Source organism: Nesoenas mayeri (assembly GCF_963082525.1).
Source record: "Nesoenas mayeri genome assembly, chromosome: 8".
NCBI lineage: Eukaryota > Metazoa > Chordata > Aves > Columbiformes > Columbidae > Nesoenas > Nesoenas mayeri.
In genome coordinates, this window is record NC_137554.1 from 33,072,905 (window position 1) to 33,100,528 (window position 27,624).

The 27,624-nt window shown below is 51.0% G+C and overlaps 4 protein-coding genes across 5 annotated transcripts; 2 read left to right on the plus strand and 2 right to left on the minus strand.

Annotated features, from left to right (window-relative positions):
• Positions 1–200: 200 nt before the first annotated feature.
• Positions 201–9,768, minus strand: LRRC41 (leucine rich repeat containing 41). Its single transcript, XM_080348807.1, is given in 12 exon segments — positions 201–1,107; positions 2,258–2,333; positions 3,212–3,334; positions 3,816–3,914; positions 4,252–4,416; positions 5,596–5,841; positions 6,262–6,336; positions 6,436–7,411; positions 8,720–8,790; positions 9,349–9,435; positions 9,516–9,614; positions 9,617–9,768. Coding segments are annotated over 12 exon segments (2,301 nt in total). The 5' UTR covers positions 9,666–9,768; the 3' UTR covers positions 201–872.
• Positions 9,769–9,968: 200 nt separating this feature from the next.
• UQCRH (ubiquinol-cytochrome c reductase hinge protein) lies at positions 9,969–11,329 on the plus strand. Of its 2 annotated transcripts, none has more exons than XM_080348926.1 (4): positions 9,969–10,064; positions 10,155–10,184; positions 10,434–10,595; positions 11,066–11,329. In XM_080348926.1, exons 1-4 carry the CDS (start codon positions 10,023–10,025, stop codon positions 11,096–11,098), a joined length of 267 nt encoding a protein of 88 aa, XP_080205052.1. In that variant the 5' UTR covers positions 9,969–10,022; the 3' UTR covers positions 11,099–11,329. The 2 variants fall into 2 exon arrangements, with proteins under 2 accessions (XP_080205052.1, XP_080205053.1); XM_080348927.1 differs by having other exon boundaries at positions 9,992–10,064; positions 10,158–10,184.
• A 1,077-nt stretch (positions 11,330–12,406) lies between these two features.
• Positions 12,407–16,193, plus strand: NSUN4 (NOP2/Sun RNA methyltransferase 4). The gene is made up of 6 exons (XM_080348968.1): positions 12,407–12,509; positions 13,187–13,590; positions 13,752–13,906; positions 14,066–14,220; positions 14,873–14,997; positions 15,771–16,193. The coding sequence occupies exons 1-6, from the start codon at positions 12,408–12,410 to the stop codon at positions 16,042–16,044; spliced, it is 1,215 nt and encodes a 404-aa protein (XP_080205094.1). The 5' UTR covers position 12,407; the 3' UTR covers positions 16,045–16,193.
• Positions 16,194–17,230: 1,037 nt separating this feature from the next.
• LOC308043123 (vitamin D3 hydroxylase-associated protein-like) lies at positions 17,231–27,193 on the minus strand (the record flags this gene model as incomplete). Its single annotated transcript, XM_080349023.1, has 15 exons — positions 17,231–17,356; positions 17,958–18,103; positions 18,453–18,561; positions 19,033–19,072; positions 19,489–19,532; positions 20,602–20,701; positions 20,876–20,970; positions 22,014–22,139; positions 22,785–22,909; positions 23,135–23,175; positions 23,415–23,621; positions 24,006–24,139; positions 25,059–25,202; positions 25,517–25,630; positions 26,984–27,193. 15 exons carry the CDS (start codon positions 27,191–27,193, stop codon positions 17,231–17,233), a joined length of 1,761 nt encoding a protein of 586 aa, XP_080205149.1.
• Between the last annotated feature and the right edge of the window lie 431 nt (positions 27,194–27,624).

The window sequence follows — 27,624 nt, forward strand, 5'->3', positions numbered from 1 at the left end:
CAGTGTGTTTCTTGAACATCTGGCTTGAAAAATCACGCACGCAGTAAGAAATCAGGCTCTATTAAGGTAACTCCATTTCTAAACTCACTTGCTTTGCTATGGGCAGGATCCCCTGGTCCAGTAGAGTGTTTTAATTAGATCATATTACAAGGCAGCAATAAAATTCACACTGGTACATTATGGGTCTTAATTATATTTTTATTATAAAAAGTGTTACTAAAAGAATAAACTATTCAAAACCTCTGTAAAATTACTGCAGCTATGGGAGGGGGGCAACATGATTGCAAATAAACAGCAGGCTACTTGGGACATAATTTATAAAGTCAGATTTTTCCAAATGCAAAAGGTCAAGGCTGGAGATTTTTGTAGCTTGTTTTCTACTCCCTTTAAGTGGCAGGAGGAGTTCTGATTTCACACATCACAGAACGGTTGAAGTTTGGAAGGGACCTCAAGGTCGTATTGTCCAGTGCCCCTGCTCAAAAGCAAGGTAACCTAGAGCTGGTTTCTCAGTCTCTCCAACGATGGAGATAATTATTGATATTGGCTGAAACAACATGGAATTTATAACACCCCCAGTGAAATAAATAACTGCTTGCCCAGAGATCTGCAGGAAGTTAGAGAAGCTCATTTGATATCTGTCCTATTTTACCATCTTCTTTCTTTGAATATTTTGAGTTAAATCACCTGGAAATACAGCTGTTGACTCACATGGTTCTGCGTGTCACTTCACTTTGGGACCTCTTCACATGAATAGCAAAGTGACAAGAACAGCTGTACCCTGCTTGAACTGAATGCTATGAACTAAATCTTACTGGCCAGGGACTGAGCTGCTGAGGTTTAAGCCGATGGGTTTTCTCCCACTCCCACATCCATCACATGACACTGACATAGTCAGCAAAGGCCTGGGATGAGTCCCATGAGTCGCTCACCACAGTGCACATGGCTTTGAGACGCCGAAGCGCTTCTTGAGCTGTTTCAGCATCCTGGTCCAGCCAATTTTGGAAGAGACAGAGGTGTGTGAATTGAATCTGTCCCCGTCTCTGCTGGATGTGACCTTCCAGCTTCTTTGTGAACTCCAGGAGCCCATCAGGTTTGATGCAATTTGAGCTTTCCAAGGAAAGGAGGAAAAACAAAGAGAATCATTAAGTTTAGGCTATAATTTGAGCAGTTTAAATTACAGTTCCTTGAGGAAGTTTCAATGCAAAATACAACTTTCTTCAGCAGTACATAGTAGGAATAGTCTTTTAACTTCAATGAAAAACCAAACTGAAGCACAGGAATATGAAGGGCTGGAAGCTTCCTAAAGCTAAGGTGGTAACTAATGACACGTTAAACTCATTATCCTGGCCTCCTTACTCTTGACTTAAGTAGACTGAGCTGTGGCCTTAGAGTGCCAGGAGCACTTTGGTCTCACAGCAGCTCTCAGCTGCCTTGACCAAGGGGCCTGGCCCAACCTACAGGTCCCAGCACAAGCCTGAGCAGTAAAGGATCATTTATCTCTTCCTTCTGAGAATATCTGGAGAGCACATGTCAGGTCCTGGTGTTTCTAGGAGGTTAAAAGGTCATTTCCTCTGCATAAATGTGTAAATAAATACAAAGTTGCACACTGTACTTAATCTTGTAAGAGTTACATAACAATCAGGATTCCAAGTTCCTGGAGGAGTGGCCATAAATTGTCAAGCCTGTGTCCTCTCAGCAACCTGAGCCATTAAGACGTAAAGAGAGGTGGGAATCAAGCAAAACAGGCACTAGTGCTGCAGAAATGCCACCCTCCACATGCTTTGTGAAGGTCACTGGTTTCTTTATGGCCCTTCAGGTTCATGAGGAGAACAACAGTTCAGGCTGGAGACCAAAGGTGACTAAAGGATTGCAGGGGCATCCACTGGACTCGACAGGGGAATTGTCCTGTTCTCTCCCTTGGCAGGGGTGGTGGAACAGCTATTCATGCTGATATCAAAGAAAAAAAGGACCTAGGGATCTTAATTCTAACCTATAGCCCAGGAAGGGCTTGGAGCAGCCTCCCAAGGGAGCACTAAACCCAAGCTGCTTTTAAGATGGAGTTTGACTCATTGACAAAAGGGAGCATGAGGTCCCTGAGGTTGTATGTGCCCGTTGTAGCATTCTCTAAGCTTTCCCTGGACACACATTCCCTTCAGGAAGGGACAAAACCATGCTCAGGCTTCTCCTGCTGTCATCCCAGATCAGCTCTGGCCCTCCCAAAACGGAGAAATCCCATGTGTTTAGAGCAGCAGAGTACCTGACATCCAGCCGGCAAAGGGAAGAGGAGGAATCTTCAGAGAAAATGCCTGCGAGGGCAACCAGCCTGTCATTCCCTACAAGGGGAGAAATGGAGGTGTTAGAAGCAAACTGGAAACTGTCGCAAATATTTAAATGGCCACACGGCTGGGATAACAGTGCAGAAAGCAGGCTGTGAGCATGCATGCAGCACAATGGGCTCATCTCTGCACCCGCAGTTCATCCCCCTCGGTGGCCTAAAGTGAGTTCACGCCCCTGAGTAGAGTATTCAGGGCACTGGAAACATTTGCTGATAGGGCAGCTCGTTTCACTGGAGAAATCCTGGTTTTGTTGGAGAAGTCAATATGCAGCTTTGTTTTAAAAACGGCTAAAAACACAACCTTAGAAATCGTGTATTTCAGGTGATCCCAAGCTTTCCCTTTTAAATTCATTAAAATAACAATATTCTGGATTTACCTGAAGTTTATTTCTTGGGCATTTCTAATTTGCCTGTGATCCCAAAAGCCTGTCATTTCTGTAAATTCAGTTCTTCCCTTTGCTTGTTCCCATCCCTCCAGTGGCTGCCAACAGCTTTTAAGGCACAAAATCCCCAAACAGGCAAAATCTGTGCTTCTGGATGAGAGGCAGCGCATCTGCTGCAGGATGTGTTACTGTTAAAGAGTCTGAAGCGGATCTGTGTTCAAATCCGGAGTCACGCTGACAGTCATTTGCTGCAGAGAAAAACAACTGTAATGCCCCCACAGCAACCGAGCTCTTGGTACGTTGCTGAATGCAACTGAAATTGTGCCTTTGAAAAATGAGCTCGGTGCTCCTTATTTTGTGAGCTGAATGTGCTCTGTTCATGCATGTGTTAAATCCAGCACCAACTAGCACTGGTCCTAACTCCAACCCTGAAGATATCTCCAAGAGAGCTGGTGCAAGGTCAGAGCCCCACAGCAACACCCACAATACGCACCAAGGCGGTTCCCAGGCAGCCTGAGGCTCTTCAAAGATGAATTTCTTTTCACTGCATTGATTATTTCTGACAAAAACTCAGCAGTAGAGCTTTCAAAGAGCCGGCAGAAAGAAAATGTGATTTCTACAGAAGAAATGGATTGACAGTACGTTAGTACTCCCTGTGTGCTTCATTATTCCGTAATTACATCCTGCAGACAGCTCCAGCCCCTAACCCATGTGCAAGAACAAAGCTTCCCCAGCAGTGAATGGCGTACAACAGCATCACTGCTCTGTCACAGGGAGAGGGCAGAGATCCCACCCAAGGCAGTGGCTTTGTCAACTGACGCACTGAAAGGCTGATGTGCTCTGCAGGTTAAAAACCTTTGTTTTATAGCCAAGAATACAGATTTCTCGGCAGCATATGCCAGCTTTGCAGCTGCTCCTCTCTCTGCCCTCCTGGCACAAAGAACCAGACGTTCCCACTCTGCCAATGGCTACAGATCTGCCCCCATGACATCTGACTAAACCTTGTACATCCAAAGATCATCTCTTAAACGTCAGTCGGCCAAAAGCAGCCACCTGCAGCCTCCTTCCAGGCACCAGCACCCAGGAGTTTGCTGTACCTTGCAGGACAGGATCCTGAAGCAAAAGCAGAACTTCTTTCTGGTGTTGAGCCAGGTTCACATCATAAAAGCCCATTTTCTTCAAATGTGGATTACACCCTAAAAGCAAAACAAATTCTCAGATAACATACCATATGTCCTTCAGGTAAAAAGACCCTGATCCAGCTACCACCCAGAAAACACGTTGGACTGTGGATAATTTGTGCTGGATTGTGGGTAACTAAAAAGGAACCATCCTGCAGTGCAGGATCATTCACATGCTCAGAACAGAAAGTGGGTTGGCTGACACCCATCTCCTTTTCTCAGGAGACTTTGAGGGTGTCCACACTGAAAAAATGGACCTACACAAGCTGGCATCATGCTCAAGGATGGAAGATGACAGCAAAGAAACTGCTCTGTGTGTCACAGCAATGCTACCTACAGGTCAGCAGAGTACCTCTGAGGGCCTCCAAAAGGAGCCCAAGCTCCTGAGGACCAGGCAACGTGGCGCTCTCAAGGGACAACTGCTGGAGAGACTTGGACGCCTTGAGCACTGGCAGCAGGAATGCGGCGTGCAGAGGTTCCCTGGGGAATCGTATCTCCAGCTGCTCCAGGCAGCTCTCTATGGGAAAAGAAAGAAACAACAACGAAAGAGTTTGGTCTGGAGTGCCCATCTTCAATGCAGCAGGCCCTAGAGCAACAAGAAGTCTGTGTCCCTGATGTGACTCACTTAGGTTGGTAGGAAGTGCTTGTGTGACGTGCCCACCTCCCAGAGCTCTGTGACAACTCAGACCTGTGGTCATGTAAATCACTTCAGGCTCATTTCAGGACTCCTGCCAGACCACAGGGTCCCCAATTTCTCCTGTGGTGAAACAGTGCTTGAGAAAAGATCACCAGTCGGTGTCTTCCCGGAGTACAGCTCTTCAGTGACCACACTCAGGCTTTGTTTACTGCTTTTCTGGTCATTCAAGGGCTAATAAGTGCAACAGGAGACCTGTGAGCAGAGAACATGCTGCTGTAGCTTCCAGACTCTAATCCAGCGGCTCAGGCAGTGCTTTGCCATCACCTGTGGTATTGTGATGATCAGGAGATGCTTTCCCTCTGCTTAAGGGTCCAAGAATTAGAGCCTCGCAGGCAACAGAGTCATAGAATCATTTTTGTTGGAAGAGACTCTCAGGATCGAGTCTAACCATAACCTCACTCTGGCACTAAACCATGTCCCTAAGCACCACATCTACATGCCTTTTAAACACCTCCAGGGATGGTGACTCAACCACCACCCTGGGCAGCCTGTTCCAATGCCTGACAACCCTTTCCATGAGGAAATTTTTCCTGATATCCAATGTGAACCTCCCCTGGTGCAACTTGAGGCCATTTCCTCTCATCCTGTTGTTTGGGAGAAAAGACCAACACCCTCCATACCACAACCTCCTTTCAGATAGTTACACCGAGCAATAGGATGGACAGAGCAGAAACTCACAACCAGTTTACAGATCTGGTAGGATATGGTCCCTGTGGGCTGTGGGACAGTCGCTGCAGGCAGGTTATGACTGTTCCTGCACAAAGCTGATGTTGCAGCAGGTTGGCATCCAACAATAAAAAGCTTTGCCCATGACTCAGGCTCCACAGAGCGCATCATAGACTGGAAATGACAAACTGCAACACCATCTAAATCAGAGAGGTGAGGCTGTAATTGCTAAATCACACACCACTGCAAGAGCGTCGAGTTCAAATCTGCGTGCCAAGCTTTTATGCCTCTGCCTGCTGTGTTCCCGGTCATCGCTCAGAATCTGTTTCCTACCTGGGATTTCTGCCTCGCTGCAGCTTGGATTCCCCTCTGGCCTCTTCCCCTCCAGCTGGGTTTTGAGGTCGAAGCTGACTGAGAGCGTGTGCAGCCGGGGAAAGGCGCTCAGGATGCAGCGAACAAGTTCCACGCAGGGCAGGTGGGAGGACACGTCGCTGAGGCGCAGCACACGGAGCTGGCAGTCCGAGTGGCGGGACAGGGCCCGGAGCGCGGAGAGGATGCAGGAGATGTTTGCATCCAGGCCTGGAACAGCATTTGTGCAGAAACGTATTAGCTGTGCCCCTACGGACACCAACCACAGGCAGCTGGAGCTGCACCAACAGCCCAGCAACCTAAGTCAAAGCCTAAACTCACAGACTGATTTATCCACACGTTCTTAAGTCAGGCTGTGTATTTGGGAGATGAAGATCTGGCTCTTCCCTTCATCCTCTCTGGGTGGCATTTAAGCACAAAGCCAGCAGCTGTTCTGGGGCAGAAGGGCCTCATTCTCTCCCTCAAACAAGTCTCACACTCATAATACATCTCTAACAATGCCATTCTCAGGATCAGGTACCAAAACCCTTACATTGCCCATCCAGTAAAAATAAAATTAGGGTAAACCTGAGCAATAAGCCAGATCATGAGACCAAGGCTAGACGAAAGCAACCTGTTCACATCACTAACCGTTGTAACACAGAACCAGGTTTTCCAGAGACACCCAGGAGCTCAGGAGGTTACTCAGAGTCCGCCATGTCTCCCCTGTCAAAGGAATGGAGAACAATTCCAGCGTGGACACGCTTCGGAAGCACTTGGTAGCTTTCAGAGAAAAGATCCCAGCAGATCCTCCTCTTTTCTTACAGCCAGCATGGCCGGTGCACAGAGATCCTGTGGACAAACTAGTCCAGCTCTCAGCGTTTTCTCCCTCTGTGCTGCTGTTTTTGTCAAATAACCCTGAATTATCCTCTCTAGCAACAGTAAAAACAAAATCATACAGGTCTTCTGGGTCAGCTTGTGGTCCCCTGCTTTGCCTGAGGCAGCGACGTTTCTTCCCTACTGCAGGTTTCAGCCGTCTACGTTTCTTTCGAAGAACACGCTGACAGGACAGCTGGTCCAAAATGCAACGAGAAGACCCTCCCTGAATGCTGGTGGGGTCACAGAGCACCTTGCTGCTTGACTCCTCGCTCATTGGGTTCTGCAGAGGACTTGTTGGTCCGGAGAGGACAGAGTTGAGGCCGGTGTCAGCCTGGCATCCATTCATCTCGGTCTCAGCCTCCACCGGGGCCTCCTTGTTCTTGCCATCACTCCCTTCCCTCTCATCGCAACAGCCCCGCTCTGCTTGCTCATGTGGTGACTCCTGGCTTTGGGCTTTCTCCTCCTCTCTGCAAAGGCCACATGGGCTGCTGCGATAGCTGATGGCATTTCCCAGGCGGCAAAACCCAGCGCTCATGCTCAAAATGAGGACGAGAAGAACCGTGTCAGGAACAGGCCACGAATACATGGACACCTGGTTGACAGAGCCGTGGTGAATCAGCCGGTGGAGAAGTAAAACCAGCGAACGCCTGACCGACTGGTCAGAGGAGAGGAGGTGCTGGAACTTGAGGGTCCGTAGGGAGACAGCCAGGTTTTCCAGCACTTTCTGGTTGTGCTCAGCAGCGAGCTCCAGCGCGCCCTGCAGCGTGTTGCAGAGAGTCAGCTGGGAAACGTGCGGGGAGCTGTGGAGCAGCGGTGAAAAGTGAGGGTCGCTGAGACGCCGGTCAGAGGAAACATCCAAAACACCGTGAAGAACATTCGAGAAGAACGTTTCAAGGAACTTCTTCCTCCAACAGGTTATATTCTGCAATTAAAGTACCTTAGAGTCAATCATGGTTAAACCTACTCAAACAGGACCATGTTAACAAAAAGTCAGCCACAACTTTTCTCATTCTTTTGAAGTTAAATTATTGCTGCCTGCTAAACTAGTACATGTGGTGCCCAGAAAAACCTACTGCTAGCACAACTGAGACTACCTGCCTCCTTCTTAACATCCTTCCCTGTGGTACCTGTTGAAAAACTGAGTTACTCTCGTCTCTTCATCCTGCTTTTGGCCTCATTAAAACATATGCAGTGGTCTGAAGCTCAGCTGTCTTTTTGCCTGTTAAAAACAACACCAGGAGTTTTCTTCCCAAGTGTCTATTTATAGGCTGTAATTAAGTTGGCTGTTAACTATTCCTTTGGGATGCTCAATCAATGGAGCTGCTTCAGTTTTCCTGTGTAAGACCAGTCTTCCAAACTCACTGTTTTCTGTATTTTTCTAGCACTTTCTAAGCACTTTTTTTTTTTGGCCAGCATAGGTGTAAGCAAGATACCTGACACTGTTTTTATGCTCCTAAGAGCCACATCTCTACAGTCAGGATTTATTCTTTTGGCAAACTTGCTGTTGTGAGATGAAGGATGTGGCTGTACATTCCAGTTCCCTTTACAAACCCCATTTTCCAAAATGTTTGTCATTCCAGGGTCATGCCTTGGTCCTGAGCTCTATGAATACTTATAACCAAAAACCAGCAATCACTCAAATACTAGTTTTTGTATTTTAATCCTGCTTTTAGAGGGGGATTTTCTTCCAACTCACACACAGTGGTTTTTGCTTAATTGTAGTTCTGTACCTCAACTCTGAAAGAGGAAAAACAATCAGCCATAAGAACTGCCTCTTAGTTTTCCATATTTAGTTATTTATCTCTTAATATTTTTCTTTCATGTCGTACTAATCAAGATTCTTTTTTAAAGTTGTTAGAAGTCCAGACTTTCAAAGCAAAAGAAGCAGTAGTGTTTTCTAGTAAGCAGACTGGTACCTTTTGCTAATGTAGAGTAAGATATGACATTAAGTTGACCAACATATGCAGAAACTAGGAAATTACTTTAGCATGGAAGTACAGAGAATGACAGGGAAGCGCAGAGAATGCTTTGCAGACTCTAAGTTTTAATTACAGCTTTAACTGAGGCAAGTGCATTGCGACATATTGTTACCTTAGACAAAAGCGCTGCTTATGACATATAGGTGCAACTTAAACGTATTCTTTCCGTGAAGCACCATCGGGCTTCCAAACAAAGCCTGGCAGAAGAGACCTGTGTCGTGCCCCTTCTCCCGCTGCCAGCATCCGCTCACCTTCGCGTTGGGCGGCCTCGTCTTCATCACGTCGTCCCACAGCTGGCGCCACACGGGCTGCGTTGAGAGGCCTGGGGAGGGAAAATCATCAACCGGGTACGTTCACCCCAACTCCCCGTCTGCTGCCTGGCCCCGGGGTGCTCCCCACGGAGCTCCTGGGCAGGCGAAGAGCAGCTCTGGGGGACAAGGGGCAGCCCTGGGGGGCACAGACCCAGAGGCAAATGGACAGTGCTTTGCGGCAAGGGGCTGACCCCCACCTCTCAAGGGATGTGACTTTAAAAACCAGCACGTTTTGCTGGTTCTCAAAAGGAGGAGAGTTTTGGCCGGGTCTGCACTGCTGTGTGAACCTTCCTGGGTTTGGGAGAGGGCTGGAGGGTTTGGGGGCAGGGCGGTACCGCCCCCCGCTTTGGGGGTCTCACCCCTTTGGCCCGGCGCCCCCAGTTTCATCCAGGAGAGGCTCATTCCCCGTGCTCAGGCTCCTCTCTCCACCTGGGTCCCTCCAGTGTCACCCCCCCAGGCCGGCGCATCCCCCCGGTGTGTGCGGGGGTTGGTCCACCCGCATTTTGGGGGCTCGTCCCTCCCGCCCGGGGGCACCCCCAAAGCTTTGTCGCCGTTCCCGCCGGTGTCACCTGCTCTGCGGGCGGCAGCTTCGGCTCGCTCCAGGTGGAAGACGCTGAGGAGCGGCAGGAGCCCCCGCAGGAGGTGCCCGGGCAGCGCTGCGGAGAGCCAGAGGGAGACATGGTGGCGGGTGCGGGCACAGCCCCGGCCCCTCCGCCCCGCGCCGCCCGCGCCTTACCCCACACGTCCCGCTCCAGGGCGCCCATGCTGCGGCTCACCGCGGCCGCGCTCAGCGCCGACAGGCTGCGCGGCTCCTCCGCCGCCATCGCCCCCTCGGCGCCGCCGCCACCTTGGGAAGGGACACGCCCCCGCCGCGCGCCGCCGCCATCGTGGGAGGAGGAACGAGCGGGCGGCCATGTTGGGGAGGTCGCGTCGAGAGGCGTCCCCTTCCTAGGCGGCGCACGAAGAGCTGGTAGCGGCAGCCACACCGTTCCGGCTCCAACGATACGATCCCCGGTAAGAAGAGAAAATAAAAAGCCGAGAACGGGACGGCAGCCAGCTTGAGACGGTCACGGCCGCAGCCGCCGCTGGCCGCCATGTTTGGAAGGGAAGCGCCCGGACCTGAAGCACCGCCCTCTAGGGGGCGATCCCAGCGCGCTGCGTGCGCGCTTCCGCTTCCTGGGCGCGCAGCCGCGCTTCCGGCGGGTGACCCTGGCGAGTCCTTCTGTGCAGCGGCAGCGGAGCGATGGGGCTGCGGGACCGCGTTGTGCACGCCGGGGAGCCCGAGGTGACAGGCCTGGGACGGGCTGGGCTTGGGGGCCGCTAGGGCCGCCGGGCGGTCAGTAACGGCTGTGCTTTCTTTTCTGTCTTTCCCCAGGAGGAGGAGGAGGAGGAGGAGGAGCTGGTGGTAAGAAGCGGGGTGGCGGGCCTGGGCCGGCCCCGCCCGGGGAGCTGGTGGGGCCGCGGCGGGGGCTCGGCGATTCGGCACTGACAGGTTTTGGGGGCTGGGGCCGCCGTTGCCGCTCTGTGCTGCGACCGGAGCTCAGCGGCGAGGCGCCGCAGCCCGGGCCCCGCTGCGGGTGTGTTAAAGCTGGTGCCTCGGGGGGAAACGGCGTGTCGGGGTGTCCCCGTTCTCACGGCAGCCCCGTCCCCGCAGGACCCCTTAACCACGGTGCGGGAGCACTGCGAGCAGCTGGAGGAATGCGTGAAGGCGCGGCAGCGGCTGGAGGAGTGTGACACGCGGGTGTCGTCCCGGTCCCACACAGAAGAGCAGTGCACGGAGGAGCTTTTTGACTTCCTGCATGCCAGGGACCACTGCGTAAGTGCAGCACCCGTGGGTGCAGCATCCCTGCTGGCACTTGGGGCAGCGCTGCCTTTAGCCACACTTCTGAGCATAGACAACTCAAATCTGAGATGTGGTAGCTGCTGAGTCACAGTAAACTGAGGAACTGTGAGCCTTGGTGCTTTTTCCTGTTAAATATTTGATTCCTCCTTATTACAACGGTTCCAGCTGGGGTTTGGTAGGTCATTAGACAATGAAACAAGTCAAATGTTGTTTCTACCCTGCAAATGGCACTTTGCTGTTTCAGTGTTGGTTTTGCCATTTTAAAGTCAAATCTTGTGAAATGTTGTAAGAAATCTCAGCCTGTTAGTTTTCTTGAATGACTTGTTGCAAAACAATTAGAAGAGGGGAGGCTGCACGGCCCAGAAAACTAAGCAATGGGTGGTAACACCCAGCTGATGTCCAGCCCTAAACTATGAGTTACCAAGTGCTTTGCTTGTTCTCAGGTTGCTCACACACTCTTCAAGAAGCTGAAGTGAAGGCGGGTGTGATTGTCCACCAGCTCCCGCAGCCCGTGTCGGTGGTTCCTGGGCTCACCTACCGCTCCGTGCCCGTTCCTCGCCCAAGTATAAATGAAATGGTCTCTTCGCAGTGACCGAGTGTCAGCGCGTTGCTGTGTCTGTTCTAATGGAAGATGCGTGTTCACGCAAAAAACATGTTGTTGTTCTGTAATTTTCCATATTAAACATTTTAGAGTTCTCATGAAAATACCCCCTGCATATGTGCTGTCTCTCTTGCTTCTGACTTGTACTGGGTTAAGGTGAAATAAGTGGATGTCAGGGCGCAGTCTGTGGGGGGAGACTTTTCCTCACTTGTGGGAATGTCCTTTTTGTGCAGCTGTGATGTGCAGCAGCTGGAGTCCCATCCCACAGGGAAGAATTTGTCTGTTGGAGCCACAAAGATTATTTCCAAGCCCTACATGACCAATACTGTTCACACACTAAGTTCTGATTAAATTAAATTAAAGGGAATGACCCTTTTCTAGGAGAGAGCAGTCAGCTGTCTCTCACTGTCACCTGCTGCTGCAGGAAGAGTCTTCTGGCTGGGGTTGGCTTCATGTTCTTGTCTAGATGGGAACAGTGGTGGTTCCACCTCCTCAAACCCCCAAACAGAGTGTGAATGGTCACCTAGTGGAGCAGAAGCCCCTTGTGCTGATCTGGGACTGTCCTGCAGAAGGGTCAAGTTCACGCTCTGAATGTTTTGCTTCAGGGAGGATATTCAGTAGCAGGAAAAGCAGGATGTCTCACAGGGTAGCAAATACTCTTTTGGCTGTTATTCAGATTTCATAGAACCATAGAATAGTTTGTGTTGGAAAGGACCTCCAAATGTCATCTTGTCCAACCCCCCTGCCATGAGCAGGGACATTTCAACTAGATCAGGTTGCTCACAGCCCCATCCAGAATGTCTCCAGTGATAAATTTGGCTGTTCTGTATCACCGGAGCAGTCTGTAATCCTTTTGCTTTCAAGGTGTTTTTTTATCTTAAATTTTGCTTGTTTGGTTTTGCTTTGTTTATTTCTTGTTTCCCCCTCCTCATGTTTATCCCTAGAGGTTTGTAACGGAGCTCTATTGTGGACAGTGTGACATGTTCCTTTCACTGGGGGCGGGTCCAACTGCGCTATGTTTGTCCCGCTGCGAAGCCCCTTTTGTCGCCGGATCCGCACCAGCAGCCGATGCCCGAAGCGGTTGCCCCCGCCCCGCTGCCCGTGCATTCTCTCGGGGTGCAGGGCCGGGCGGTGCCGGGGGGCGGTCCCGGTGCCGCCCCGGAAGGCGGCGGGCGGTGCGGGCCATGGCGGCGCTGGGCGGGCGGGCCGGGGCCGCGCTGCTCCGGCGGGGGCCGCTGCCGGGGCTGCGAGCGGCGCCGCGGCGGTACCAGTACAAGGAGAAGTGGGTGAGCGGGTCCCCGCCGCGGGGCGGCTCTGCCCTCCCCTCCCGCACCCCGTCCCGACCCCTCGTACTGCCCTGCACCCGCTTTTCTCCCGCCCCCGCTCCTGCAGCCCGTTGCAGCCCTTGTCTCCCCCGCCCCTCCTGTGCTCTTCTTCCCATCGTTCTCCCGCTGTCCCCTCCTCTCTGTCTCCCATTTCCCCACCACACTCGGGTTACGCCTCTGCTGCACCCTGTCCCATCTTCCTCCTCCCACTTATGCCTCTTCTGTCCCTGTTTTACACCTCGTTGCACCCCCTCTACCTCCCCATTTCACCCCAGCCGCTTTGCAATTGCACCCTTCTAATTGCTTCATTTGCATGTCTCATTGCACCCTATAGCACCCCCTCACCTGTTGCACCCGTTACACTGCTCTGTATGCAGACATTCCCCTCCTTGCATGCCCACCCTGTGTCTCCAGCTCCATTCAGCCATTCCTAGTCCTGAACCCTCCCCAGGGGACCACCAGCCCATGGGTGTCGTGGGCACGGTCACCTTTGGGGGCTGCAGAAAGGTCCCAGAGACTTTTGGCAACGCAGAACCTGGCGTTAGATTCTCCCAGAAACCTTTTGAGGCTGGTGTGGGTTCACTGGGATGTTGAGGTATTTTGTCTTTTAATATCTCTGATATTTATGTTCCCCCAAGGCTGCCACGGCCCCCCACATTCCCCCCACGCGCCTGGCCCTGCACCACTTTGACGTCAACTACAGCCTGCAGCTGAAGGAGCTGTGGCCGTCTGTCCGCGCTGGCCTACTCTGCGAGCAGAAGTATGGCGCCCTCCTCAACAACTTCTCTCTCCCTGACCACGTCACCCAAGAGCTGGAACTGCTGAACGCCACCGATTTTGTTTCCGAAGCCACCAAAAAGGTGCGGAGTGTTGCAGCTGCGGAGGAAGCGGGGAGAGGGGAAAGCGGCGAGGGCAGAATGGTGATGCAGGCGGAGACAATGACACACGCAGAGATGTCACCGCCACTTCGTGCCTCTATCAGCTCCAACATCAAGTGCTACACCTTCCCCAGGGGCGACATCACGCGCTTTCGTCCTGCACGGTGAGACATCCCTGGGACGGATGTCCCGCTGTCACTGCCGGCCTTGGGGGCTGGGCATGCGTGAGCACCCGCTGCTCTGCACGTCCCCACCCTCACTTCCACCTGCTGTTTTCTTTTCCCCTCGCACGTTTGCTTTTTTTACCCAAACTGGTGTTTTCCAGGCCAAACACTCTGGGTATCCTCGACTATTATCTGATGGATGCAGCATCTCTCCTGCCCGTCCTGGCGCTCAACGTGCAGCCCGATGACTTTGTCCTCGACCTCTGCGCAGCTCCAGGTGGCAAGACTCTAGCTCTGCTGCAGACTGGGGCTTGTGGTAAGTGAGTGTTCCTTTTCCCCAGCTGTGAAACAGGGCTGGAAAGGTCTGCCATGCCCACGAATGTCTGACCATTAATCATTTCTGGTTATAAGAGTTGGGAATCAGGTGTATTTTTGCAAGAGTGACATTCCCCTTGTGCCTGTTTTGTCCTCTCAGGGCATCTGGCAGCCAATGACATCTCTATTTCCCGGACAAAAAGGCTGCACCAGATTCTCCATAGCTACGTGCCCAAAGAAATCAGGGAAACTGTGAGCGTCACGTCCTGCGATGGAAGGGACTGGGAGCGGCTGGAAGGTGGCACTTTCCATAAGGTAGGTGATTGGAGATAAACCCATCTAGTTCACTTTCCTTCTGTTTCAAATAATTGTATAGTTTTCCATAATTTTAAATGCAGAGAAAGAGAGAAGACTGAGCCACATATGGAGTAATATTTGCTCCTGCTGCACCCTTCCTGCAGGATCTGGTGTATATGGGTATTGAGAACTGTACCTTGATTTAATAATACCCTGTAAAAATCCTGTTCTAATCCATCACCCGGAGGGGGTTAAATGTGAAGATAAGATAGTTTGTGTTTCTCAGCCACTTGCAGCTGCGTGACCTGGGTTTGTTGCTCGAGGAGGTGTCACTGCAGGAGCTCTGGTTGCACCCATGGGTGCTGCAGTAACTCCTGCCAGGAAGATGCAGAGAGTAGAAATGTTAAACGAGGACACATATGAGAATGTGTTGTTATCTGCACCATTTCTGTCCGTGTGCATGTTTCCAAAATGCAGATGGCACATTCCCAGCAGTTAGAGCTCAGTGTGGGTGCACAGCAATGCTCTGGCAGCATCACCTAGGGAAGGTACTGAGAGATGGTGGGTGGGTGGTGGGTGCAGAGGAGTTGGGCAAGGGGCAGGTTGCACTGGGAGACTCGCTGAGCTTGACCTGTGCCCAGGACTGATGCAGGAGCTTCTACTGCTGCAGGTACTGGTGGACGTGCCCTGTACGACAGACAGACACTCCGTCATGGAGGACGACAACAACATCTTCCACAAGAGACGAACCAAGGAGCGCCAAATGTTGCCCATGCTGCAGCTGCAGCTACTGATGTGAGTGAGCTCTGTGCTGTGTTTTGGTTCTGTTGGTGTTATGGTAGCAGCTCTCCATGGCTGGCACTGAAACCTCGTCTTACTTTGTGTCCCCAGTGGGGAACTGGGGAAACCTGGCGCAGTTTTATGGTGTGACGGTAGTTGAACGTATCAAATCATAATAAGTGTAAGAAGTTGCAAATGTTCTTGGTCAGATCAGTTGTCTTTCCTGTCCCCAGTTGTAGCCATAGGAGGTGGGGAGGAGGGTCTGAGGAGCAGGATGGATATAGTGTTGTCCTTTTGTGTGATGGTCTCCAAGGTCCCAGCAGGTGCTCATGGAGGATTCCTGAGTGTCCACATCTCCCAGCATGCAGGAGGACATGGGGATGCTTCATCACCCCATTTTGCTGGGAAGGCTATATGGACTGACTGCGAACTGGGGCAATAAAGACACAGATTAGAGTCCCATGGCAGTGCTTGAACTGAGGAGCCTCTTCCCCTGTCCGTACCCTTGTCCCGTTCCCTCGGGGGTGGGTGCAGGATTATGCCTTCCAGCTGCTCTCCAGTAGTGTCTCTCCCACGTTAAGTACTTTATCAATCTGAGCATCTGTTTGACTCATATTCCCCTGGTCTAAAACAGTCCTCACATTGCAGTGACACTGTGGGACTGCCGAGCCTCTGGAGCACAAGGAGATTTGTCTCTCTCCTCCTATGAGTTACTGTGGGTGGGAATGCTGGTGTCCCCCAGAGTCCTCTTCTTCCCGTAACAGTGCGTGCGTTCATTGTGCCTGCAGGGCTGGGATCCTCGCCACCAGGCCGGGAGGAGAGGTGGTGTACTCTACGTGCTCCCTCTCCCCGCTGCAGAACGAGCATGTGATCGAGAGAGCGATAGACATCGCAGAAACCCAGTTTAACATCGCTCTCCGCCTTGAGGACTTGAGCCACTTTCGGACGCTCTTCCAGGACACGTTTTCCTTCTTCTCAGATTGCCGGCTGGGGGAGCTGGTTCTGCCTCACCTCACAGCCAACTTTGGACCTATGTATTTCTGCAAGTTATGTCGGATGTAGGAGGAGTGACAGACTATGCTGGCTATCAGGAAATACCCCAAATGTCCAGGGAAAGCAAAACTGCTTTATATTTATTTTTCTTTTTAAAATGTCCCGAAGGAAATCTGCTTTTTTAATGCAGACATAGAGAATAAATTAGAAAGACTCACTGTGGAGTCTCCTAAATATTTATCTGTTTAATAGCGAGGTGTTTAATCTTGGAAAGAGAGAGAGGTCTTACTGGAAGGAGTGAGGTATCCACCTGTCTTGGCATGGGGTAAACAGCCCTGTGTGGATGCTGCTCTCTCGCTCCTGTCTGACTGCTTTGATCCTACATGAGCAGCTTTAGGTTAACAAACACCATCTGGGGATCTCTGCCTTTCCGTCCCAGATCTCACCATCTGTATAACTGAGTTGTGTCAATCTCTGTGTCTCTCCTCCCTTCAGAGCAGCCTGAGGTCCTGAAATAGGAGGTTCCTAAGAATGTCCCTGCTGTGAGGTTGGAAATGTGCGTGGGGTGCTTGAGATCTGGTGGTGGAAAGAGTTTGGTGCTGGGGAGAGGCTGGTGAGTGGTGCCATCCCTCATGGAGAGGAAAGCTGTGGTTAAGAGGGAAGGTGTGAACACTCCTGTGCTACATGCCATTCAATGTCCAGTGGGAAGGTGTTTGCTTGTTTGACTAATAACTCTGCGTTCCTATAATCACAGCCAGCAGTGCAGGATTACTGGAGGTGCTTAATAGCTACATTTTTATTTTTATGAGCAAAATACAGCAATGGGGAGGGTAGATGTGGCTGTATTCCTTGCAGGGCAGCCCATAGTTACACCCATATGAAGTTACTCCAATGCCAGCAAGAAAATACCATTGAGCTGCTGTAATTCTTTTCTCTCAGCATCACTCTGCTGCCGCAAGAGGAAGGGTAGACGAAAATGAAAGTGAACCCCCTGTAGTCCATATGTCCATCCTTACAGGAAAGTGCAGTTCATAGATTTATCAGCATTTGAACCCAGCTAAAGCCGGTCGTGCTGTCTTCATGGCATCTTGATTCTGTACAGGATCTGTGCTCGTTGGCAAGGAGTGGGGTCAGGAAATGGCTTTTCCTTCCTCCTTCTCTCCTCTCCATCATCTTCGTGCTTCTGATTGCAAAAGAGAAATCCTGCAGCGCTGTCCCTTTCTCCCCCAGCCCTGCAGACGTGGGACCGTGGATGCTACGCTGCTCTCCTCTGGCGGCTGAGGGTCTCCACCTCCTTCATGAAGCGGAGGCACAGCTCCTCCTGCCACGGCAAGGCCACGCACTGCACGGCCACGGGCAGCCCCACGGCTCCTGTCACAGCCTGCAGTGGGGACACACGTGGTGAGAGGGGACCCGGGGGGCTCAGACCTCCAGCAGCTTCTGGAAACTTGGCTTAGGCAGGTGGCTCATCCTGGGGAGTGGGAGGTTGGAGGCTGAGCCCTGCCCTTCAAGCAGCACCAGCACGCTGGGGCAGAGGGAAGGCTCTTGCTGTTCTCATGATGGAAATAGTTTCCAAATCTTGGGTAGCTTGTTTCAGACACCCCAAACCCATCCCAGCCAGCTCTGCTTGGAGCTGTCTGGCAGCCAGATCCCTTTTTCTTGAGCATCCTCATTGCTGTTCCATGCTCCATGGAGCAGGAGGAAAGTGCAGTGTGGTGCTGTGGACCTACTCAAAGCAGCCTTGCTGTGTGGCTCCTTGCTGGTGTCAGCCTATAATCCAGCCTGGGGGTGCTCCCCTAGCCCCCCCAAAACTTAGTGACTTATGGTTTTTGAGGCTTGGGAGAAAAGGGATTTGTGAAGGGTATATAAAGAAGAGTTGTGGGTTTTTTTGATGGACACATTTAGGAGCCCCTGATTTCAATGAAACTATTACTCGAACATCCATCAGCAATCTCTGCTCCACCACTTTCTGTGTCACATACCTGTTTCAGCGCCCGGTCCCAAGGGTCATTGCAGCACCCTCGGTAAAGCTTTAGCTCTTCCTCATCAGCTTCTGTCACCATGCTGACGGGTACAACCCCAGCGGGGAAGTTCAAGAAGTTGTACAGCATCGTGGAGGAGACGGCATCTGGGAGAAGCAGAAGAGAGAACGTAGGTAGTCACAGTGTCACATCTTCCTTCAAATTTACACATGACGTGTCCACCGAAGCCCCTGAGAACCAGTGGCTGCTGGGAGGAGAGATTGCACAGGGCTGGTCCTCTGCAGGTCCAAGTTCTACTGCAAAAAGCAACTGTCATCAGGTCACTTCATCCATGGGTCTGTCTCCATCTTCTCCGGTAGCTTGATGGTAGTTATTTTTCCTTCCCTAGTGCCCACAAAATGCTGAGGTGGGTGGTGAAGCTCCACAGTAGTGGATGTTCCTGTCCAGTCTCAACCACTGTGGTCCTCTACCCTCCCAGGAAGGTCCCAGACTCACTCAAGAGTTTCCCAGCGTATCCTGGGTTGAAGGCAGGTCCCAGGACAGGGCACAGCACAACGTCCAGCTGGAGTTCCATCCACCGGGCGATGAACTCAGCGCGGTACACCTTGGGGAGGAGAGGGCAAGTAACATGGAGGCCACGTCCATGCCTGGAGCATCTTGGCTTCTCCATGGTATGCACCAGGCTCTGGGATGGCCAAGGAGGCAGCGGCAGGCAGCTGTGCTCGAGATAAGAAGCAGGGAAGCGTGTGTCTGCCTCCACAGCATGTGGCCAGGAATTGGAAAGGTCCCTCTTTGGCCATCCCCACTTCCAGGACAACTTTTGTTGTGTTGGGACCATCAAATGTGGGCATTTGGGCATGAGAACTGTGGGCAACCAATAAAGTCCTGGCTGGGCTGGCCTAAGAGCCCATCTATCCCATTCCCATCTCTCTTTAGTGCCTTTCCTCACATCTTGTCCCCTCCCCAGCAGCCCCCTGCACAATCCCTGTCTGAACTGATAACCTTCTGACCCCACACTTGCCATGAAGCCTCAACTTGTATCATGACACCAGAGAGAAAAGTCCTCAGAACATACCTGTATTTCATGGTTATGATTCCACATCTCCTTCACTGACCTGCAAGTGGAAATCGTAGCAACGTTTTTAAGCTTTAAGAGGAGGAATTGCTGGAATAATCCTCCAGGTTGATAAGCCCCAGTGATTTTAGCAGTTATTTAAAACAATACATCTTTCACTATTTGTTTCAAGTTTCCTTTGGCATTTGGTCAAGCGACTAGGCAACAAGTGTCTGGAAGTGGTAGAGAGATTTCTTTTGTGAGCCTGGATTTAGTGCCAAAAGCTTCCTGTACAACCTTAGGACATCACTAGGGCCGTGCAACACTGGGGAGATGTGTTCCTAAAGGCTGAAGCTGTGTCCAGGATGGAGGGACAGCCCCTGCAGAGGTCAGATAAGAGCCTGTCTTGACTCCAGTTCCCCCACAACAGACACTTAGAGAAGGTGCCATTCATCTCCATGGACGATGCCAACTTACCTCATTCCACACAAGGTGCTCAGGTAGTCAGCCAGGCGGGGAAACTAGAAAGGCAAGAGGCTCCTGTTAAGGACATGACTTGGGGGTGCAGTAACTTGTGCCATCCCAGGAAACCCCCCCCACCCTGTCCTGTCTGTATCCCTCGGGATGCTGCACTGAGGGTGAATGGTGATGGTTAAAAATGCTCCTCATGGTTCTAAATTTACTTTCAACTTCTGGGTTTTGATGCTCAATGTGTTTCTTACAGCCCAGTATTCCCTGCTCATAGAGGAACGTATTGACCTGAACCAAGTCACCTTTCGTTATTTTTGGTAAATCAAACATTTCTTAGCTTGTTATCTCACAAAAACAAGACCTCTACAAGCACTTGGTTTGCCTCTCACTCACTGCTACCTTTCTGATCATGTCAGCTGAGGACAACCCACACAAATCCCATGGTAGAGAGAAGGTATCTCTTGTGAGCCTGGATTTCATGCTCATCTCCCAGACCTGTACTGGTGCTTGCACCTCGTGCTTTAAACATCATCTTCAGACTTAAAACATCTCTACTCAGTCTTCTGAACTACAGTGGAGACATATTATGTTTGGACTCCATGATCCTGAGGGTCTCTTCCAACTGAAATCATTCTATGATGCTATAATTCTATGAACTGGACAGAGAGGCAGAGAAAAGGGAGGATGGAGGAGAGAAGCCCTGCAAAAGGATGCTCAGGTGATGAAAAGGCTACACTGGGGGCCAGCCCTTGTTAATCACCAGGAGTCCCCATGGAGGTGTGATCTTTGAGAGGCCTCCAGCACTGAGAAAGAGCTTCAACTTCAAGTCCCTCTGCCACAGTGATCCCGATGGTGAATCTGTAGGAAGCTGGGCACTGCTAGGTCTAGCATTTGAAGAACCACTTGCTGTGGGCTCTGCATTAGTCTTCTGCAGCTCTTGGCTTGTCCTGCTTTTATTTCCCTTTTGCACTAGATAAATCCCTGCAGGGGTCTAGAAAAGACCTTCCAAAGAAATCCCATTGTCTCTAGTTAAAGGTGTCTCCCAGTAATGTCACGCTATTGGGCATCTCAAGGTCTTGCTGTCACCACTCTGCTTTGAGCCTGAGGCCAGGGACTCACCAGAGGTTTAAGAATTAGAGCCAGCAGCTTCTTCCCCAGCCTTGGGATCTTGCAGGTATTCACCTGTGATTTCAAAGTGGGATCTACAATATTTCCTGTGCTGAGAGACAACAAGAGGAGGAGATAATGCCAGAGAAGCTGTTTGCCCTTTCTCAGAAACCCAAGTATCTCCTGTTGCAGTGGGAGACACGGGCTCGTTTTGCCCATGCATTGTGCTCATGGGTGCGGGGATGGAGGTATTTTACAGCTCTGCTGCCAAAGGTCTCCTACTTACAACACGTCCAACCAAGCATGGCCTCCATCAGCAAAAAAGGTCTTCATAAACAGTTTCATGACATGATGGATCCGAGGTGGAGAAAAGGGTACCAGCTGCACCAAAACACAAGATTACGTGGCAGCCTGGGGATGTGAATAGTTTCCAAGGCATGACCGTGGATATATTTCAAAGGCAGAGCAGCACCTCCCTGGGCTCCACATGCTAACAGAGGCCTCAGTTCAACCCTTTACCAGCCCAGGCATCTCCTGATGGGATTATTCCTCGCTGACAGCCGTTTGGCTCAGCTCTGAGATCTCCCCAGAGCTGTTGCCTCCTCCATCCTGCTCCAGGCAGTCACTGACCCAGAAACTGCACCAGTTTCCCTCCTGTCCCAGCAGAATTGACATATCTCAGACGTGAACTCACTTTGCTATGAAAAGCACCACTAGCATGTTTCCACAGGTAGGTCTAGATGGAGGGAACAGCATTTCCCATCTCATGTGCCACGGTCCTTTTCCCTCAGTAGTCCAGGAAAGACAGAGGTCTCCATGGACATGAGGGAGGAAAGAGAAGAACACCTCTCAGAGCCTGGCTGGGAAGGACAGACCTAGAAAACGCTGGGGCAATCTTCCAGGGTTAAATATGTTATTTGGTGGATGCTGCTGTCTGTTGTGGACCACAGCCACCGGGGGAGCAAAACCAGATTTTACACAATGAGGGTGGTAAAACACTGACACAGGTTGCCTAGAGAGGTGGCAGATGCCCCATCTCTGGAGACACTCAAGGCCAGGCTGAATGGGGCTCTGAGCAACCTGATCTGGTTGAAGATGTCCCTGGTCATTGTAGGGGATTGGACAAGATGATCTTCGAAGGTCCCTTCCTACCCAAACTATTCTATGATATGTTCCACCCCGGCTCCTTGCAGGTACAAGTCTACTGACTGCTGGTGCTGTTTCCCCATGACCTGCACTGCTACCCCTTGTAGACACATCTGCATTGCATATGTGGCTGTAATAACTTAATCCCATACCTCTGTGAGGTCATTTATCCCATAACTTGGCTGGGGACTATGTCTGGTTTCTAAAGCATGATTTCAGCAGCGAGGAGCAAAGCTGGGGCCACCTTGGGGAGAAGACCATGGGGTGGTTATGCTCACCTGGTGTCCGGCCGCCTGCAGAGCCTCCCGGGTCTCCTGCACCGCCCGTCGCATGCAGGGGGGCAGCGGAAAGTAGCCGTCCGTGTCGAAGTACCCGACCCGCAGGGGAGCAGAGCTGGAGTACACCTGGAGCAAAGAGCCGCCAGCTGAGCATCATCAACCCTGCTGTGGTGGGACTGCCCCACGCTGAAGCCCACTGCAGAAGGGGATAAAAGCTCCAGATGTTAGGGAGGAACTAATTTTCTGGCTTGCTGCTTATAATTTCCATAGGTTACCCCTTCTGAATGTCCACTCCCACCTCCAGTCTCCCCCTCATCCCTCCCTTCTGATAGACCACAGTCACTCAAGACCAGCAGATTCAACCATTGCTACAAAGGATGGAGGTGGAAAAAACTCCTGAGCTTCAGTTGCTGCAGAGAGAAAGGAAATGTCCTCAGTCTAGAGATTTGCTGCAGGGGTTTCTGATCCTGTCTCATCTTCCCCTTAAAAATCTCCAATATTTTGCTACTGGTGTTGCCTCCCTTCTCGCTCTTTTCTAGGGTGTCTCGATCTGATGAGCTACATGCTAACAGGGAAGTCAGAAAGGATAACTCCTTATTAACTGCTTGTTTTTTTTTTTTCCTAATAACTACAAATTGTGCCCTCAAAAAGAGCTATCAAGTTATTATACTAGAAACTAGTACTGTAAAGATAACCAGACCCTTAAAGAATGCATACGTTGAGCGTGCAGAACCCTCAAATGAACCAGGGTTTGCTGATTAAAGGATTCACCTCCTCATTGAAGGGGATGGGGGGCACGGTGGGGTCCAGGCGGAACATCTCCTGGCAGAGCAGAGCCTTCATGCACAGGGCCAGGCTGTCCACGTCCCTCGCCATCGGCCCCAGCGCACAAGGAACTGGTGTGGGACAAGAGCAAAATTCATGTCAAATGAATGGATGCACCAAGCACTGGTCCATCCTCTGCATGGCCGTGTTGGCTGCACGGAGCGATCAGGCAATGAGGTGGTCTGTTTCAGATGGACTCTGGACAGATCTTGGTTGTCTCAGGCTTTTCTCAGGTCTAGAGAAAGACATGAGACTCTTCACAGCACATGGAGAAAAGCAATTAAAAATTCACGTACTTGCCGTGATCCCACTGACTGGGCCAGTCATTCCAGTCAGGCTGCAAGAAAACAAAAAGAAATACATCGTCATTTCAGTAACGGTGAGATATTACCGATACGTTTGAATAGCATAGTGGAGTCTTCAAGTCAGAATCTGAAGCAGAAGGAAGTTATTAAAAGTATTTAAGTCACGTGAAATGGAAAATTTGGGTCAAAATGAAAATAAAAAACAAAACGCTAAACTCCAACAAATCTTAGTTTTGGTTTAACAAAAAATGCTGCAGACCGCAGGACCTACCTGAGCCTGTCGGCCGTGGGTTTGAGCCCGCACAACCCGCAGAAGCTGGAGGGCAGGCGGATGCTGCCACCAATGTCCGAGCCGATGCCCAGGATGGAGCCTCCACCTGCGATCAGAGCTCCCTCCCCTCCCGAGGAGCCCCCGGGGCTCTTCTGGTGGTTGAGGGGGTTCAGTGTCTGGCCAAAGATGGGATTGCTGCAGTCGTAGCTGAGGAGAAGAAAAACAGCCATCGGTCTATCAGGAACAGCCTAATGCCTTGAGTTTGTTGTCTCTCTCTTGCTGTGATCCTATGTGGCATCACTAACCACATTCTTCCATCCCGTAAATCCCTCGGGCTTATTGCCATGAGACTCTGCTCTCCCTCCCATGCACAAGCACACTTGATTTCTCTTATGTCATGGTAGGTGTTTTTCCTCTTAATCTTATCTGAAGGCTATTCTCAGTTGAAATGAAGTTGTTGGCAGCTGATGGAAGAGGGATTCATCCAGACAACTTCTCAGGAGGCAGGGAGGAGCCTGTCCTGGGACCTACAGACTGCGTTTCAGGTTCAAGGACAAAACTAGAGAAAAGATTTCTAATGATGGATGTTACCTTAAGAGGGATTGCGGCACATTGGTCATTGCGAACGGGATGGCCCCCTGGCTCTTCAAAACCTTGACTAGGACACTATCTTCCTGCATCGGGGTGCCCAGACATTGAACAAGCCCACAGGTCGCCAGATGTCCCTGCAGAGAGGAGAAGTGACAACACACACAGTCAGCACAGTTAACTGGTGGTTTTGGAAGGATGTCTGGTGTCCCTTTTGGGGTGGGGGTACTAAACCACTCCCGTGCAAGCCCTCGCATGAAGAGACAAGGATTCTCCTTCCACCCTTGGCAGAGGTTCAGGCTTCTGAAGCTGTCCTTGCTCTTTTCCACGTTGTTTCTCTCCCCTGACCCAGACACAACTCTACAGGGGCTTTAGCTCAGGATCAAACCCGGTACCCTGCTGTCCAAGTGAAGCCACCAGTGGATGTTCAGGGAGGGAATATATATCCCTGGCAAACACAGTGTGATCATTTTTCAGTTAGCCTTGGTGTTTGAGACTTGCTTTGGGCTTAGAGCTCTCTTAACTGTGTTGGTGAGTCAACACGGAGGAGACTGCCTAACAAATTCAGCTCAGGAGTGTGTGGTCAGTCCTCATTGGGGCTTGTCTGTGAGGGGGTCCCTGGTGCATCTCATGCACAGGGTCTTTGCTAAGGCGTTCAGTGGCCAAGCTACAGCACAACAGGGACTCAGGGTTAATGGTTCCTGCTACTAATGACTTTCTAGAAGCTGAGCCACATTCTTATCCCTGAAACAGCAAACCTCTGAGTAAAAACCTGAATTATGGCCCAAACAACCATGTAGCCCAGCCTGTGCTGTCTCACGTATCAGAGAGGAAATAATTTGGGTGTGTAACTATTTACATATTTTTGCTGATAGAGGCTTCTAACTGCCAGGGTTGCAGCTGCCATGAGATGTGGAATCACAGCCTCAGACCCAGCCAAGCTTCCCATGGTGTACACAGGGAGAGATGGGGCCCCTTCCCGTTTCTCTGTGTCCCACCTCTTCACCACCCAGCCCAGCTAATGCAGAAACACTTCACGGGCACAAAGGGAATCACCTTATGGCCGATGTGATCCTTGACGCTGACAGGGATGCCGTAGAGCAGCCCTTTCTCCCCCCGCCGTTGTATTTCCTGGAGCTGCTCCTCACACTCTGGGATAAAATGTCGCAAGCAGTTTGTCTGCTGGGTCACTTCCAGGGCCTTCGTGGGAAGTTAATTAAGCACGTCGTTACACATTTGGTAGCTACCTAGATCTTTAAAACAAGGGCTAGCAGCCCGGCATGAATAGTGACCCCCCTCCCCAGAGCATCCCAGCTCAAACCATCTCACAGGACTGTCCAGTGATGGATCTGACCCAGGAGACAGAGATCCCAGCCTTTTAATATCTTTTGATATCTGCTATATTAAAGACTTATCCTAATCACCAGCTCAAATAAGTTCTCAGCTACTGGCCCCCACACCACAGCATGGAGAATATAAACGATATGCCCATCACACTGTGGACAGGCACTCACCTTCTCTAAGTAGGTGTAGAGGACAGTCTTGGGGGACAGAGACCCTTCCTGCAGTTTCTTGCTGAGTTCCAGCAGAGGCAGGGACAGAATGGCATCTGTCTGGGCACTGGGGACCTGCAAGGGGAAGATGAAGGGGATGCCAGGGCAGGATCAGAGGGGATAAGTCTCTTAATTTTTGCCGTCATTATCAACAGAGCTTGCTGGAAAGGCAGATCCTTCACGTGGAGGTTCAGACCCTGAGCTTCTGAGTGTTTTATCCTGAGTTTCCACTGTTCTGTGCACTCCATGGGTCTCATGAACATGATGCAAACACAGGAGCCCAGCTGTCTCTGAAGACATAGAAGGGCTTCACCCATCCACTGCAGCAACTACACATACAATGCATCACATTGGAGTCTTCCTTCTGGCACTGTGGGACTCACGCACTGACTACTCTCAGCTGAGCAAACACCAGCCTGGGCAGAAGGTACCAAAGTCCTTGCACACAAGCCTTAGGCTGGCCCTTCACCCCTCAGAATGGGCACAGGCACTGTGGGTTGGCCTGGTCTGATGACAAACATCTCATAGTTCAAGCCCAGCAGAGAAGTCAGTAGTGACTCACAGGTAGGTAAGGTCTACTCAGGCAAAGACAACTGGCAGTTCTCAGTGCCACCAGCTTTGTTTAAGGTGGTGGCATTAAGAAAAAAAATGTTATAAAGCTATGCATCACTAGTAGCTTGTATGCTTTACCTCCAGATATGTTACCTGTGTAAACATGAGCTGGTTTAACAAGTACCTACTCAGAAAAAAATGGAGCAGGGAGGAAACGCAGTTAGAAAACACTGTTGCAGTAGGAATTCAGGGCCAAATCCATGCTGGTTGGGTGCCTGCCTCATTTGTCCCCATGGCATGTCCTGTTTGCTCCCAGGGGACACCGAATGCCTTGGTCTTCTTTAGTGCTAAGTTAGGCCAAGCATCTTCTGTACAGCCTGCTGGTCTGGGAGGTCTCACTTGTTGGGAATCCTAGTGACAGCTCTTTTGAAGACTCTCCCTGAATCATCCAGAAGCTAGGTTTCAGGGACAAAGATATAGGGGTGTGGGCAAATGTGTAAACTTAGAGTTAGGAAGAGAAAAAGCTTTCTTGCTTCTACCCATAGAGGCAACAGACATTTCTAGATCCCTAACAAACTTGTATTTGGATCAATAAAGGTCCACGTTTTCATCAACTGTTGTTGCTCAAAACCTCTTCCCAGTGAGTAATTCACATCTCTCTGGCTGTAGCCTCCCACCACATCTCATCCAGCTTGAGGAGAGCCATGATCTCCCTTTCTCCCAAGCCAGCCTTTCCTCTGGTTGAGGATTGCTGGCACATCTCCCCTGGGCTCCTCGTTATAAAAGCTATGGAGGCGCAAGCTGGAAGGAGGAGCTGAAGAACAACATCAGCAGACAACCTGGTAGGACTCAGACCCTGCCATGAGGAAAGGTTACCTGCTCCCTGAACTGCTGGACAGCCTCTGCCATTTTCTTCAAACCCTCATCCCGGGTCCTCCGAGCCTCTTCCATTTTCTTCTGAATCTGCCTCTTGCTCAGCCATTTCCAGACCACCACGGCCGCCGCCGAGCCACCAAGCAGGGCGAGGGCAGCTGAAGGGTTCACCTCCCTCTCTGGTAGCAGCTGTCTCAGTTGTTGCTGGATCATAATGTGGTCCTTGGGTCTCTGGGGACAGAGGCAGAAAGAAAAGCAAAGCAGGAGACCTTTCCTGCCTCCCCAGACCGGTTCCTCTTCCCAGCACTGCCCCTTTGGGTCAGCAAACAGTTTGTAAGTCCAAAGATAACCCTTGCAAAGCTGCTGTCAGTGGAGTGCGCAGTGGTGAATGATTGACCAGGAAACAGAGAAGTTTGGCCAGTGACGCATAGGGCAATGGGTTTATAGAGGCTTCTTGATATACGGGAAGTTCTGTGCTGGAGAGGAAGGGCTGCAGGATCAGCTGAACAAAAGCAGCAAGGAAATGGCTTCTATTTCCTGCATAGCTTGAGAAGACAATGGGGGAAGGGGAAAAAACATCTTGAAATCACAAGACTTCCCTGCACGAGGATGGGGAACGGTATGACAAGAGGACACATAGCTGT

Bases quoted from the DNA above. Each gene is read 5' to 3' on its own strand.
- UQCRH (XM_080348926.1), top strand. From the start codon at position 10,023: ATGGGGCTGCGGGACCGCGTTGTGCACGCCGGGGAGCCCGAG. The intron at 10,185-10,433 runs GTAAGAAGCGGG...CCGTCCCCGCAG, and splicing joins AGGAGGAGGAGGAGCTGGTG to GACCCCTTAACCACGGTGCG. The intron at 10,596-11,065 runs GTAAGTGCAGCA...GCTTGTTCTCAG, and splicing joins TGCATGCCAGGGACCACTGC to GTTGCTCACACACTCTTCAA.
- NSUN4 (XM_080348968.1), top strand. From the start codon at position 12,408: ATGGCGGCGCTGGGCGGGCGGGCCGGGGCCGCGCTGCTCCGGCGGGGG. The intron at 14,221-14,872 runs GTAGGTGATTGG...CTACTGCTGCAG, and splicing joins AAGGTGGCACTTTCCATAAG to GTACTGGTGGACGTGCCCTG. The intron at 14,998-15,770 runs GTGAGTGAGCTC...TTGTGCCTGCAG, and splicing joins CTGCAGCTGCAGCTACTGAT to GGCTGGGATCCTCGCCACCA.